Source organism: Anguilla anguilla, chromosome 19 (assembly GCF_013347855.1).
Source record: "Anguilla anguilla isolate fAngAng1 chromosome 19, fAngAng1.pri, whole genome shotgun sequence".
In the NCBI taxonomy this organism is placed as follows: Eukaryota; Metazoa; Chordata; class Actinopteri; order Anguilliformes; family Anguillidae; genus Anguilla; species Anguilla anguilla.
Window position 1 is genome coordinate 10,126,361 of NC_049219.1, and position 14,689 is coordinate 10,141,049.

Consider the following 14,689-nt stretch of genomic DNA (forward strand, 5'->3'; position numbering starts at 1 on the left):
AGCAATGCTTGGCCGGCTTCAGGCCGCTAATGAACGTCTGGCTCGCCGTCAAGCACCTTAAAACCCGCAGGCTTCTCTTATCTACGGCCCTTGGCTCCGCGCACCGTAACTCAGGCGCGGTTTGGCTACTTAGCGCCCGTTCCCCTCGCGCGCGCCTAGCGGTATCATTTACCTCCTTTCCTGCGTATATCAACTGCCTGTCAGTAGCATAGGCTCCTGCACTGAAACCCTATCCTGTCAGACGGATGCGTATATACGGACAGCCAGATGCGCGCTGGTGCTACCGGCTAGCAGCGCCGCCGTAGTCACAGCATGATTAGTGCAGGGAGACACCGGATTGGTATACGAAGATGAGCTCTAGGACACCGAAGATGGGGAACCCCGTGAAGCGTTGCGATGGGGGGGAGAGAGGCTGGGGGTTGGGGGGTGGTGGTTAGCGGTGAACTGCAAGCCGCTAATTAGCCTCATGCCTCGTTAGCCGAGCTAGACGCGGGAGCCACTTTCAGGAACGACAGCCCAAGAGACGAAGCCTCGCCCGCTCCGGTCCGACTCCCGCTGACAGCCAGCGGGGACTCCCGGCTAAAGGACGATTGTTATTGAATCTAAATGCCAGGGAAATTGCGACGCTCATTATTTTAAAAGCGTCTTTTTATTCTCAAATTCGCCTCTCTCTCCTTTTTTTTTTTTTTTTTTTTGTTCACTGCCAATTTTAAAACGCTGGCCTCCCGCAATAAATGGACCCATCTTTGCGACGTCCTCCGTGTGTTAAGGAGAGACGCGCGCTCGCACGCACCCTCAGAAAGGCAGTCATCCACCATCCCTTTCTTCTGTTCCCTCCGAAACCTGGCAGCTGACTCTCGGGGTTATTGCAGTGGCAGACCACACCGGTGGCCAATTGCCCTTAAACCACCTGCCCCATTTAACCTTTCCCCATCTGGGCTTAACCCTTTAAATGCCACATCAAGGAAGATTACACCACTCGGCTGGGCAGATGGTCTCCAGGCAAATAAAGTGGCGGCATCCTGGAAAGACAGAATCTGACTCGAGACCACGAAGCCCACCGCTAACTCGAGAGATAGAGGCTTTGCCTGCACCGTCCGGTTTCAGATTTTTGAGGACGAGGGTTATCCGAGCGCACACCAGACCTGCCCTACGATTTACTGATCTTGTCTGGTGCATTGGAACCAAGGAAATACTCTCAAGAAGTGCCAAACCCCGCCTTCTTCTGCTCACATTGGCAGGCTCAATTACACCAGGCAAGATCAATGGAGCACAGAAAAGCATTCGAAATCCAAAACAAATACTTATTTGACCCAGGTCTGGCGCATACCCATTCCTGGGGATCGGAATGCAGGAGAGGAAGGCCAGGTCTGTTGAAACGGCACAGCGCAAAGACAAAAAGGAAGGAAATCTCACTTGTGCTCATGCGGCATGGTCGACGCCCAGGCCTGGCACCTGACGCCGGATTTGGTGACGGACCGCGTCCCCTTGTAGTTCTGCCCGGCGCCGGTGATGCACTGCTTCACGTAGTCTGCGGAGAACAAACCGCCGTTTAAAAAAAAAAAACAATCACTCTGAGCCCTGAGCGCAATGCAGCGCTCGCGCACGTCAGGGGCTGTCAGAAACAACCACAGACGCCGCGGGACGTTTTCTCGCGGTCTCCTGTCAATCAAGCGGCGAAGTCAGGCCTTTTAAAGCAGGCGCGTGGACTCGTCAGCCCATCTGCGACAAATTGAGCGGTTAAGGAATGCAAACGCGCTGAAAAGCAGCAGCAGCAGCAGCAGACGCCGCGGCCCTCAGAGACAGGAGTTTGGCATCCCTGGTGTATACACAAGACAGAATTCCTCATCGAACTGAGTACGGTCGTTTCCTAAGAGAGAGGTTAACGAGAGAGAGATCACATCAATTACTCGCCGGATAAAAGGACTCACAAGTGCTTGAATCTCAAGTTGCACAACGGACAAAGGCAACATTTTTGGTATACACACACACACACACACACACACACATGGAATAATTACCACTGAAATAAACTTGGCCCACGATCTTCACCAAAAAAAAAGATCCACGAACATAGAAAAAGATTTCTGGGCTATATGGACAGCTAATATAAGAGAATGAGAGGAAGCAAGTACAAAGCATCCTGTGTTTAGATATAGCTAGTAGTCAATGATAACATTCACCTTTCTTCTCGTAGAGGTCAAAGTTGAAATCGTGCTCCGTCTGAACACCGGGAGTGTAGCTGTCGAAGGACAGCCAATGGCATTTCCTGTTTTTCTGGTCAAAGTAGAACGCTCTGTGGAGTCATGGTAGAGGTTTACATCACAGGTGAGAGTTGTAAAAAAGTCATTAGAGGGTGTGCAACAGTGTTATTCATAATATGATGTGGTGTGAAAAAAGACACGTCATAAAAATAATTCGCAAGCCTGTCAATGATAGCACACTTGCAGATGGCTTGGCAAACTGGGAGAGGTAGAAATGGGACAAAAGCAAACTGTTGAGGGGGTACTTATCCAGAGATACTCTGAACTTTTATCCCCCCCCCCCCCCCCAAATAAAATCTTTGTCCACTGCAGGGGACAAATAATACTTGCCAGGTCTTGAGAGGACATAGCACTTTTCATGACCTCAAAATTCTTCACAGTTGGGGAGGGATGGGGGTAGAATTCACCTCAACCTCCACCAATGTGTAGCACCCACTTGGGTGACACAAGGCAGCCATTTTGCACCAGAATGCTCACCACACATCAGATGTATAGAGGGAGAGAATTATTGGTTGCCAGGCTGAGAATAAGGTTGTGAATTTTGAACACCGAAAAAACCTGCTACTTTTTGGAACAACCGATTCGTCTTTTGTTTAAGAATGCACGACTGGAAACCAACTGGGTCGCAAACAGTAAAAGGGCGAAGAATCCCTTTGTTCAGGGGTTCTGCGGAGCCCTGTGTGTGCTGGCTTTCCTTCCAACCACAATTGCAATTCCAGAATTTGTGCAAGCTGTCCATTTTTTTCTTAATTACAGTACACGCTTTTCATAGCCATGTATGCCACGAAGAATGGAAGAGCCATATTCAAATTGTGCTTACTGCAATATATCGCAAACAGATATTAAAAAAGGACAAAGCACACTTTTGCCTATTCACGTAAACACCCAAACAATTCTAAATTGCTTCAAGTACAACGCCTCAGAGGCCTGCGGTCTGATGTTTGCATGGGACTGCTGAGATCACACAAGCAGCCACTTAAGACAATATATTTGGACAGTGTCTTGCAAATACAAATTACTGCCACCCAACAGCAACACGGCAGGTCAGGGGGTCCTGGAGAGCCACAGGCTCTACTGGGTTTGTGTTTTAACTCTGCACTTAATCAATTACAGCAGTTGATCATAGTTAATTCACTGCATCTGGCTAACAGGGTCTAAATTGTTGCTGATTTTAAGTTCAGGGGGAGGGGGGGGGGGACAGCATATCTTATGGCTGTCCAGGACCAGGACTGCAGGCCCCAGCACTAGAAAATTGCTTTAAGAATGGCTAAAAATTTGTACGTCAATTATTTAAAGATCTACACAGGAAAAAAACTGACAGAATTTGGCTTTGACAATGCACAAAATTCTCCATTAAACCTATTATTTTAGCTTCCGAAAACATTACACTTGAAATATGTTTGCAACGTGTTTGGCTGAACTACTTCTGGCTCACTCATTAAATATCTGGAACAATTTGATTCAAACATGTTTGTTAAGTGTTTTTCTGGTGGGATGCCATACTGCATCCAGCTATAGGCTGATATAATAGTTTGTATTTAACAGGAAAGGGCTTAATCCCACCTTTTGGAAACCTGGTGATTCTCTAATTTCTCACACACACACACACACACATCTGCACAGTTATTCCGATATTGTTCACAATAAATGACCCAATCAATCAAATGCAGAACATCAACTAAAAAGCCCTGTGATATTTATTTCAGACACCTGTGGTTCTAACTCTGTGCAGGCAAGATGCCTGTATAACACATGGAGGAAATATGTATGTATATATATATATATATATATATAGTGTCTTATTTAGAGGGAGCTAAAAAAAAAGTTTCATCAGTTCTAAAAGGAACATTTCACCAGCTAACCACAAGACTTTGATTTTTTTTTTCTTTTTAATGATGTATGACAATATTAAACTTTTTACATATGTAAACAAATACAAGGAGGCCTATTCCAGGAGACCAGGGAAGGCTATGCCATTTTGTGTCTACTGTACACCAGTGGTGGTTCAATTGTAGAGTGGACATTAAAAAAAAAAATCTTTCTTGCAGGGCAGGGGTGCACAACTCTGGTCTACGAGCTGGATTGTGTTCCAACCAATTACCTTTAGTTTTAGTTATAACATCTCTATAAACTACACTGGTTCACTCCTGCACGTGAGAACAGTAAAATCTTTAGGAGATACTTGCAGTCTGGGCCTGTGGCTGGTGCTAATACAAATGGCAGATCAAGATATGACGAAGCCATAATATGACAGAGCAGAAGTTAGCACAAATTCCTGAAACAGATCAGCCCTTTAATGAGCAGAGTTCCCTGTCCCGGCTGTATTCAGAGATTTTAAAGTGAGAGGGGTTCCCATGTGTACATAAGACATGATATACGGCAGTGTCAATGGCCGAAAATGACCTTTGAGAACCTCAAGACACGTCCAGAGGTCACACAGTTCCTTTACATTGCATGTATCAGATGGCTCTTAAGAAAACACATTTTATCCACATCATGTCTAACCACACAGTGGAAGGTGGGGGTGGGGGTAAGGATGGAGGTGGGGGTGGGTGGAGGTCCTCCCCAATGCAACTGCACATACCTGCAGGTAAAAGGCATTCTCTTGCCACGGCTACACCTCCGGGCACACCTGACCACACTCAGACCCCTGCTCTTGGTCAGGTGGGAGCTATTTGACCTGACCAGGCGCACCCCGTCGGTCTTCTGGTAGTCCTGAAGAAAGTTCCTCTTGCTCACTGCAGCATATGGAAAAGATAGGAACAGAGAGGGTCCAGTATATCCAGGGAGAACACACCCTCTCACACATCAAAAGAACACTGGCAGTACCCAAGCTGAACCTGGAAACTTTGCTTACATAAATGATACCCTTTTTTAACGTTTACATCTCCTTCCCTTTTTTTTTTTTTTAACGGGTCACATTCAATTTAATTCAAAAGCCAGTTCCGGAATGTGGACACAACCTGTCTCCACCCTCCAAGCAGAAGAATGGAACCATGACTAATCAAACCATTTGACATTTTTCTTTTCCTATTCCGGTACTTAAGACACTTATTGTGTTTTGCAGTTATCTGGGAAGTCTTTCCCAGTGCGCTGCAAGCCAAAAAAAAAAAAAAAAAAAAGTGCTTTTCATCTGTGCTTTAAAGAAGGGCCAAATTTAATTTGATGTTGAAAAGTGGAGCCATCCATCTTGTAACTCAGTAATAACTCATCCGGAGTCACTCACTGGAGGGGGTGAACAAGTGAACAGGCTTATCGACCTCTTAACTCCAGGACATCCCGGAAACAAGTTGAGCGTATAGTTTTCCCTTTTTCCGCCCGAGCTAGTAACTTAACTGTGACTCGAATCCGGGGTCTCGAACGCTTAAAAGGGCGGTCCTCAATCTTCACCCCTCGCAATTAGTTCAATTATCTGCAGCTTTTGCAATTCAGAGACTACCCCATCACTCATGGCTTTGTGCCTTTCGGTTTCCCCCAGTCTTACCCAAGCAAACATGCTTCACAAAACCAAGAAATTAGCATAATCAATTGTTTTTTGCCTGTTAGTATAATCACTGGTGCAAAAATTACATATTTCTTCAAAATTGAACACGTTAATTTTACTGGATTACGCTTGCACGAGGATGCACAGTAATTCCGCGGCACGCAGTTGTTTTCTTGCCTGTCACGAGCGCATTCCGTTACAATTATGAAATAGTTCTTATGAAGCTATCAGCTAGCAGATTCTACGGATTCAAGTCACTGTCGGAGGTGAGAAGAAATATTTTATATAAGAATATATTTTACAATGTTATAATTAATCTCTAGCGTGTGCTTTCGGAAAGTTCCAAGTAAACAGCTAGCTACTTTCCCAAACACTCCACCGAAAACTGAACGACATACACTTGACAGCTTGTATCGCCAAGTTCCTCTTCTTACGAAAAAACAAGTCTTCGTAGTATAAATTAAACATAACACCGATTCAAATTTGCTTTCGCTAAACGTTAATACTTTTGAGTAACATGAAGGCTATTCTGAAATATGTAGGCAGCATTTAATGTCTTTAGAGATAGGCGTTTCTTTGTGACGGCACACTTTCACCATCCCTTTCATTACAGTCTGACAGACCAGCAAGACAGCGATGTGACATTCTGTTGTAGGGTATTTCACTGCACGTCAGCGACAGCGTGAATAACTAAACGTTAAAACTGACAAGAGGGAGTAGAGGCTTTTTAGTTTTCTGAGATGCACGGTGAAAGTAGGAACCGTAGATGCTACTCCTTCATCAGAAATCGTGCGTCATTTGGAATGTTTCTCTCCTATACAGTTGTCAAATTAATAAGCAACCGATTAATTTCTAATTCAGATCACAAGTCAGCACGGTTGCTGAGTTGTTCTATGAACAAGTTGGTTATTTTTGTAAATACGAACCTTTGATTCTTTTCTCCACTGATAAATATTTATATTTGCATGTGAAACACATTTCAAGGATGACATGAACACAGCAAGACAAAACATCCTCTACACAAAACCATGCAGGCATAAACAGATAAAAGCAGCACCACACTGTGCCGCAAAGTTCTATAAATAAATCCTACGCGTTAAAACAAATCTGCAGGTGAATGTCTCAACAGCTCAGCGTGTGCAGTTTGACGCAGTGAGCTCCGTACGTTCATTTCTCAGAAAGGTGTAACGCATTTCGATTCCAGCAAAGCCCACATCAACTTACCTGAGTAAACTACAAGAGTGACACACAGCAGTGCCCTGTAAATCCACATGATCATCGCCTTCGTCGCTTTTATATAAGACACTCCGAGCTTGGAAAATGACTGAGTTTGCACCCGCGTTGCGTCTCTTTATAAGGACAGATATCACCATTAGCTTGTGTAATTAACCGAAATGTCCGCACTACACCAAAGATACTGACTAACTGGAAAGGGACCTGTCCGCCTCTCAGCCCCTAAAATGACTATATCACACCGTTACCCCTCCCCCGCAGCAACGGCACTTAAAGGGAACTCTACCCCGCTCCGCCCGCAGCTTCAAACAGGCAGCGTGTTTATTTATTATCTAACGAGGGGTTATTTCACCGAGAGGTGAAATGTTTGACCAGTTGCGTGTCATTTCCTTTAGTGACGGCTGTTAGCCGCGCAAAAGGTGATGGCCGGTTCGTGACACAGAGCACATTTTTTTTTGTCAGGCAAATTAGCACGGTCTGCGCATCCAACTGTATTTGCCAGAAGTAAAAGTTTGGAAGCCGTCTCTGTTTCAAACTCTGACTGTTTCTCCATAGGGTGGACGTGTGCCAATAAGATGCCGTGTTCCGCCAGGCCATGCACAGAAGCTTGTTGGTGTCCCCAGAAGTGACCAGTGATCCAAATATTAGGTACATTTTTAAATTTCCTTTTTTTTTTTTTTGCCAAATATTGAACCTTTGATGGTTCCATGTGTACGTGTAACCTGGCAGCGACCTGCGTACAAAAATTACCTATGGATTTGCAAAACATGAATGCTTTGCATTTCCGCATAGCAAACACTGCTGTCACCCTTCCTAGGGTTAGTACATGTTTTGGTTAATGCGTAAGATGAATGCTTTACATTTCCGCATAGCAAACACTGCTGTCACCCTGCATAGGGTTAGTACATGTTTTGGTTAATGCATAAGACACAGACAAGCTTACAATGGCAATTTGCAATGTGAACATGCCAATTATGACATGGTGCTTCATACTGTGTGTGTCTTTTAAGTGTAATGAGAAAATTTGGGCAAATATTTGATTATTATTGTGGAGGAACATTTATTGCTCTGCTAGGTTGCCAACAAAATGTAGAATACATTATTTCCGCATTGCATTTCATGGATTCCAGCTTTCGTGGCCGTAAATCACAAAGTCGGGATTGCCCTCTAGCACAGAGTAAGTAACAACCCAAGAGAAAGCTTGTCATTGGCTGGCTGTTCCTCATTCACTCTTCCGCTGATGCCAGAATGTCAGTGTCACGGGTTAGACGACATCACGTTTTCCGCGTTCTAAACCCACGCCAGCAACCACGACTACGAGGATGAAGATCTCAGTCTTGTTCTTCAACACCTTCCCGGTGCAATTTGTCTGCCAAACCGCAGTCGAACCCCCGTCCCCCTTACGCGTACGCGACTGCGTTTCGGGTTCGGTGGGTGAGCCGGAGAAACGATCAGAGAGCGTGGGTCCCGCGTCCCGCGGACACACCTGGCCGCAATCCAATCAAAGCGCACGCCCCGTGGCCCTTACTTTTACCCAGAGGCCCCGGCCCCACGCAGAGTGGGGCCCGGTTCGCTATTTCGCTGGAGCCCACACTTCGCCCATCAGCGGGATCTGTAAGAGGGCCCTCCGGAGATTCTGAGAAAACGCGGGCCCAGATGAAACCCAGACCCGCTGGCTTTTATTATTTATTGATTCGGGCGATTGTTTTTTTCGCGGCGGAGCGGGAAAAACGTTGGCTATTTACGGGGACGCGGGACCGGCGAAGCGCGTGCGGGCCTCGCGAACGCGAAGCCCTCGGCAAGTGACGGCGACGCGTGTCATCGCCGCTGTAAAATCACGCCAGAAGATAAAAGCGTTTGAATGCCTTTCCCTTACTTTTTTTATGCTTTGTATCTCAAATCCAGATGAGGATTTCCTGCACCAGAAGGGTCCCGGCTAAACTTAAACTGTTTCGTATCGCCGCGTGTGCATTTGCTTGGAAACGCCTCATTTCGCTTGCCAATTTACTAGCGAGAGCGGTGAAATATCCATGCGCTGGAAATGGGTGTTGGCACAGCACGGCCTCTATATGGAATCTGCTAATTGCTATTCCATCCACCAGAAAGTCATTAAACTTGTATCAGTCTCCCCACTGGATGCAAATCATCCCTGTTCAGGCTCAGAAATTTCCTCCTCAAATATCTTGGACATTCGTGTGTGTGTGTGTGTGTGTGTGTGTGTGCAGGTCTTGACACAGCTATGGGACTTAAGCCCACACATTAAAATGCAATCACAGCCTAATAAAAAGAATTTAATCAAAGTGTTATCACAGGCTGGCCATTTCACCACTGAACAAGAAAAGCAGGTCAAAATGGCTTTTTCTGGCCAGGGTGGATTTATACATTTGGACAAGGATGAAAGTGAAATTGTTATGTGGATTTTTAATTTAGAGTTGATCTGAAGGGCGATGAACATTTATATGTTACAACTTGGGGAACGGAAAGGTTACTCTGAACGTGGAAAATAGGGGCGTAATGCCAATTTCCTGCGCTTAATTTAATAAGGGGAAGTGTCTTAACGAGCAGTGAACTGAGGGTGTCTTCACACATGACGGTTTTAAAAGGACAGAATTGGACTAGCCTTTCGGACACGCATCACAACTGTCTGCAGAGCTTTCTTCGGCTGGATTGTGGTAGCAGGGCCTTGTCGAAGCGCACCTTACCACCGGGCTGTCGACAGACAGGACAGGAAGTGATGTTTTCTGCCATGGGGGGGGGGGGGGGGTGTGGGGGGAGGAGTAAACTGACCGCGCTAACGGCGTCGGAGGCGTCGACGCCTCAGGAAGAGCGTCCGTTTGTTTTGAGCCGCCCGTCCGCCGCGGCCCGCTCTGGCGATAACGGACAGATGCGAGGACCCCAGGGGGAGATCAGAGTCGCCGGAGGGGTGGGAAGGGCGACGTCGACACCTTTCGATTCCGAGGTGGCCTCCTGTCATCACTGGGGGAGGTTGGTGGGGGGGGGGGGGGGGGCCGGCGGCCGGCTGCCGTCTCATCGGCTGCTGCGCCCCTGCTCTTCAGTTTGGGGGGGGTGTCCACCTGTCAGTGCTTGTTTGGCGTCTGGATTATTTCTTTCTTCAGCCACGCCCCCAGGAATAATAAAACCTCCCTGAAAGTGATAGTCCTTTTGCCAAGCAGTCACTTCTATTTAGGGCCATTTTTAGTAATAATAATAATAATAATAATAATAGTCATCATCATCATAACATATATAATAATAATAATAATTACTATTCAGGGTGCATTTTAGGCCTGTTTCTACACCAAGAAGGGCTCGCAGAGCGCTGATCCAGAATCAGTATACATGTGTTTGTATTGAGCGTCTTTAAATTGTTTAATTGTTGGTGTATTAAATATCACAATTTAAAAATGGTGGAAAAATGCAATTATGCTTTCACTCTGTATTATTCTGTCAGTGAAAATGATCAATGCAAAATGAAAATCATTCCCTGGATAGTGGTGAAAACCACAATAAATAAAAATAAAACCATTTTTTTGGGTGGGTGTAAGGAAATTGTGCATTTACAAGCATTAAACAACAATGACAAATCAGGCAAATTGCTCTGGATTACATCCATTTTATATCACAGCTTCCAGCCCCACCTACTTTCCAAAAGTGGCAACTGTAAAAGCCACTAAATTATTCTCAGTCATTTTCTGCAGCTGGGAAGCTGTTTGACTGAGGCAAGGATTGATGCAAATTCCGCCTGTTTTGGGGTCCACAAAGGCTCTCCCCCTTCATTAGAATGGAGGGGGAGGCGGTGGGGAGCCCCAACCACACCACCCCATTACTGGGGTATCATAAGCCCTTTCTGCCCTTCATGTCCAACTTCTGCTCGTAATTATTTAATGGACCCAGTAATTTGATCATTTAGCTAAATTCACAGCGTTGATAATGGCATGATTGACAGCTGTTCTTCTGCCTGTGTACAATATGTTTTACTGTGGTCTAGGCTGTGACTGAATCGGTGTAGAGCTGTACAGGTGATTTGTGGAAACAGGAACAGGGAGGCCATCCCTGGGATATGGCATTAGGAGTTTTCAGGAATCAGATAAAGCATCAGATAAAGGAAGGTAAAGCATTGCCTCCTGAAAACCTCATGGAGTGTGGAGTGGATGGCTTCAGTGATTTTTTGTTTTACACAGCATTCAGAGTAAAACAAAAAGCAACTGAAATGAATTGAGATGTCAGGGGCTTTGTTTTGAGTGCGATTTATAATTTACGCAATTAATGTGGAACAGATGCCGAGTTGTTTCTCCAGGCTGGGGTTGAAGGATAAACATAAATCCAGTGACCCCCAGTCTACTGAGGGATCGGGAGTCGGGTTAAAATGCGAAGCCAACTGTAATGTGACAACACGGTCAAAAAAGCCGAGACATCGGAAATGGCAGAGGGAATCCAGTGTGCTCACTTTTGGTGCTCAGGAGTAAAGTTTGACATTTAACGAGTGTTTGGTCACACTGAACCAAACCAAGAGCATTCTGGAACCTGCCTGTTACTGAGAAGTATCATATTACAGGAAGTGCCAGCGCTGACACAACGTCCGCGGGATCGACTGACTCCTTCACCATTTGTAACAGGAACCTTAATTCCAATTAGAGTCCCCCAAATCTCCCAAGGCTTTTTTTTTGGGGGGGGGGGGGGGTCACGCTCATTCAATTCTTCTTTCGTCATCTCTCAGTGCCAGGCGAACTCGACTCAGACTAAACAGTCTGGCCGAAATTAACGAGGAAAAGATTGGGGCTCTTCGAGTGCAATTACCGGCACCCAATCACGCAATTAGCGCCACCTCCTAAATCGCCCTGGTAACGCCTAACCGCCTACCCCCCCACCGCCACCCCCGCCCCTCCATAACTCCATTAAAATAGCAGCAGAGCCCATTTGGAGGCCTGTCACACCCACACCCAGAGGACAGTAAAACCTCATGACGGCAGTGTTAATTGTTGCAGGCGCGGGGCCAGGTTACGTCCCCCAATCGCCCGTCGGCTCGCGACTGAACACGCCGGCTAATCTGCCCCCGCCCCCGCCCCAGTGTCAGCCCCTAAGCCGCCGCGCGGTAATGCTGTGATTCACCTTTCCCGTGCGTGCGTGCGTGCGTGCGTGCGTGTGTGTGCGTGTGTGTGTGGTGCTATTGAGCGTGCGGCGGGGAGAGGGAGGGGGGAGGCCCTCGGGGTGCTAATAGTTTCCCCCGCAGCTTTGAAGAGATTTGTCAAGCGAGGCCGCAGAAACGGGTGTAGGATTTCGTCCCGAGCAAATTAGTCAGACCTCGGGCCGACCCCCCAGCCCTGCTCTGAAGGCGGGGGGGACGGGGGGGGCGCAGTTCGCTGGCCGTTACTGCGGAGAGCGCCATTAAGGACTTGCCACAACAAGAAAAATGGCGGTCAGAATAAGGAGGTTTTAATCACTGGCGGAGGTGGAGTAACAGCCTTACAATCCCTGACCCCAACCCTCAGAAGGATTTTTTTTGTCCCCTGTGCTAGATGAGTTTGCTTGCGGTCTGAGCGCGTGCAGAAAGCCTGTGTGCCAGGCCTCTGTCGTGCAAGCCCGGTTTCCAGCCTGCTCGGTAGCGTTGGATACACTCGCAGGTATGTGATAAGGATGCAAGTGGAAAAACAGGAGGTGCTCTTGCGCCCAGATGTCAGTAAATGGACTGTGGACGGAGAAAGCTTTCCCAGAACGAGCGAACGTGCTTCGTATCTCGGAGCTGTTTTTTTTTTTCTCGTCAACGCTTATTTTTAAAAGCGGCAAAACGCTTTGTGATAACCCCGGTTGACTGTGTGATTCAGCTTGTCCCTCCAAGCTGGCCTTTCCACGCACGTCATGCTCGGTGTAGCTGAAAGCACGCAGCCGAATTTCACGAGAACTCGCTCGAATAAAAGCTCTAACAGCGAGCGACAAACGTCTTTGCGAAAGCTGTAAACGATATTTAGCAGGCTTTCTAGAACTACAGTAACAGAGAGCGAGTCCATTATTAAAACATATATACTGTACACTGTACACTGTACATACTTTGTTTCAGCTTTACTGAATTATTGTGAACACTTCTACACCTATTAGTTAAATTAGTGGCTTAATGTTGAGTTTTTATTTTATTTTTTCTTCCATTAACACGGTGCCTTTGAACTTTGGCCACAGAACCATCTGGAAGGCACGGAACACGGTTCCATTACACTCTCTTTTTCGGGCGGCTGCATGCTTTATGATTGGAATCACGATATCCATAGGAGGTAATGTAAAACACGTGCCCCACGGTTCATTTGAAGCGGGCTTCTCCACCTCAAAGCAAAGCCGTGGATCTGTGCGTTTAATTAGGCCACCGTTTGAGCCGCACGCGCCCAGCAAATGACGGCACGTCTTCATACGTTTCAGAAATGTACGTTTCCGCGGGACAGGTGTCAGTTTTTTAAAAATTTAAAACGGATATTTCCGAGATCGAAGACCGACTGAAATTGAATTTGAGTCTGGAATTTTAGCCACAGAAGAGCCATTACACACTCCGGAGGCATGTATGTGAAGGTATCGCCTCAGAATCTGATGACATTCAGAAAACAAGCAAATCGGTTCACCTGCTGAATGGCTGTCAGTGATGTAATAGGTCCCATCTGGCACCTCTAACAGACTGATTAAGATCCTAGGTTGCTGAACTTTTACATCTTTTAATTAATGTCTTTTGACCTGTTTTTGGTTCCAGTGTATAGACATTTGAAAATCTGAACAGACCCTGACCAACGCTGACATAATCTATGAGCTTCTCAGAAGAGCCAGACCGTCTTCCGAATCCCACGCAGAACATCTGTCCACACTTTGGTGACCTCATTTGGTAGGAGACCCGTTATTATCTCCCCCACCCGTATGAAAAAGAGCAGTCTGTTAGAGGCAGCCATTGTTCCTGCCTGCAAAGCCACAAACGGCCAATTAGCTCGCTCTGTTAATAGTGCCCAAGTCCAGAAGACGCCAACCAGCTACTGAGCCAGGGTTCGAACCCGTGCATGTACCTGCCCAGGGACCTGCGCCACGTCACTACACCGACACCGTCCCGGGTCGGCGTGCCGACCAAACCCCTGTCAATCAGGGGAGATAGCGAGGGCACGTCGGTCAGGTCCCCGCCCCTCCCCTCTTTGTCATGGAATCAGGATCAGTAATAATAATAATAATAATAATAATAATAATGCTCCAAAACCTCCCAAACTGACCCCCCACCACCTTGCCTGCATAACCCTGGGTGATGATGATAATAATAATAATAATAAAAGACAGTGGTGCATAAAGTGCTTCATAAGGATCAGAGATCAATAAGAGCCAGAAACAATTGGAGCGGTCAGTGGAATGAGAACTGCTGAGGCCGAGACAATAAGGAGGCGGAAAAGGATGGCGAGGGAGTGTTATCTCTCCCGCAGCTCCTCGTGGAGGAAATCCAGGAGACGTTTTGAGGGATGCCTCTCGCGCGCCTCCGTGACCCCCCCCCACACGAGTCCTGTCCTTTCAACCTGTGCCAGGGGGTCCCACCCTGTCCCCCCCCCGCGGCTCCAGTCACCCATCAAAGGGCCCACACTCGGTTCCTGCGAATCCTGCTGTCAATCAGCGGTTCGGCCACGCCTGTTGTCACGCGGAGCAGCGCGTCAAGGCAGACGAGCGAAACGCACGTCGGGCTCGATTTTCGCTTCGGGGGCAC

At 47.0% G+C, this 14,689-nt stretch overlaps 1 protein-coding gene and 1 long non-coding RNA gene across 2 annotated transcripts in view; one reads left to right on the plus strand and one right to left on the minus strand.

Annotated features, from left to right (window-relative positions):
• LOC118219269 (hepatocyte growth factor-like) overlaps positions 1-7,188 on the minus strand; it is a 27,374-nt gene extending 20,186 nt beyond the window's left edge. Inside the window, exons 1-4 of the mRNA XM_035402301.1 lie at positions 6,973-7,188; positions 4,849-5,002; positions 2,184-2,296; positions 1,417-1,531 (exon numbers count right to left, since the gene is read on the minus strand). Of these exons, the coding sequence (XP_035258192.1) occupies positions 1,417-1,531; positions 2,184-2,296; positions 4,849-5,002; positions 6,973-7,027 (437 nt within the window). The 5' untranslated portion in view covers positions 7,028-7,188. The remainder of the gene's footprint in view (positions 1-1,416; positions 1,532-2,183; positions 2,297-4,848; positions 5,003-6,972) is intronic.
• Positions 5,875-14,689, plus strand: part of LOC118219360 — a 25,926-nt gene continuing 17,111 nt past the window's right edge. Inside the window, exons 1-2 of the long non-coding RNA XR_004763746.1 lie at positions 5,875-6,014; positions 7,537-7,629. This is a non-coding gene — a long non-coding RNA (uncharacterized LOC118219360). The remainder of the gene's footprint in view (positions 6,015-7,536; positions 7,630-14,689) is intronic.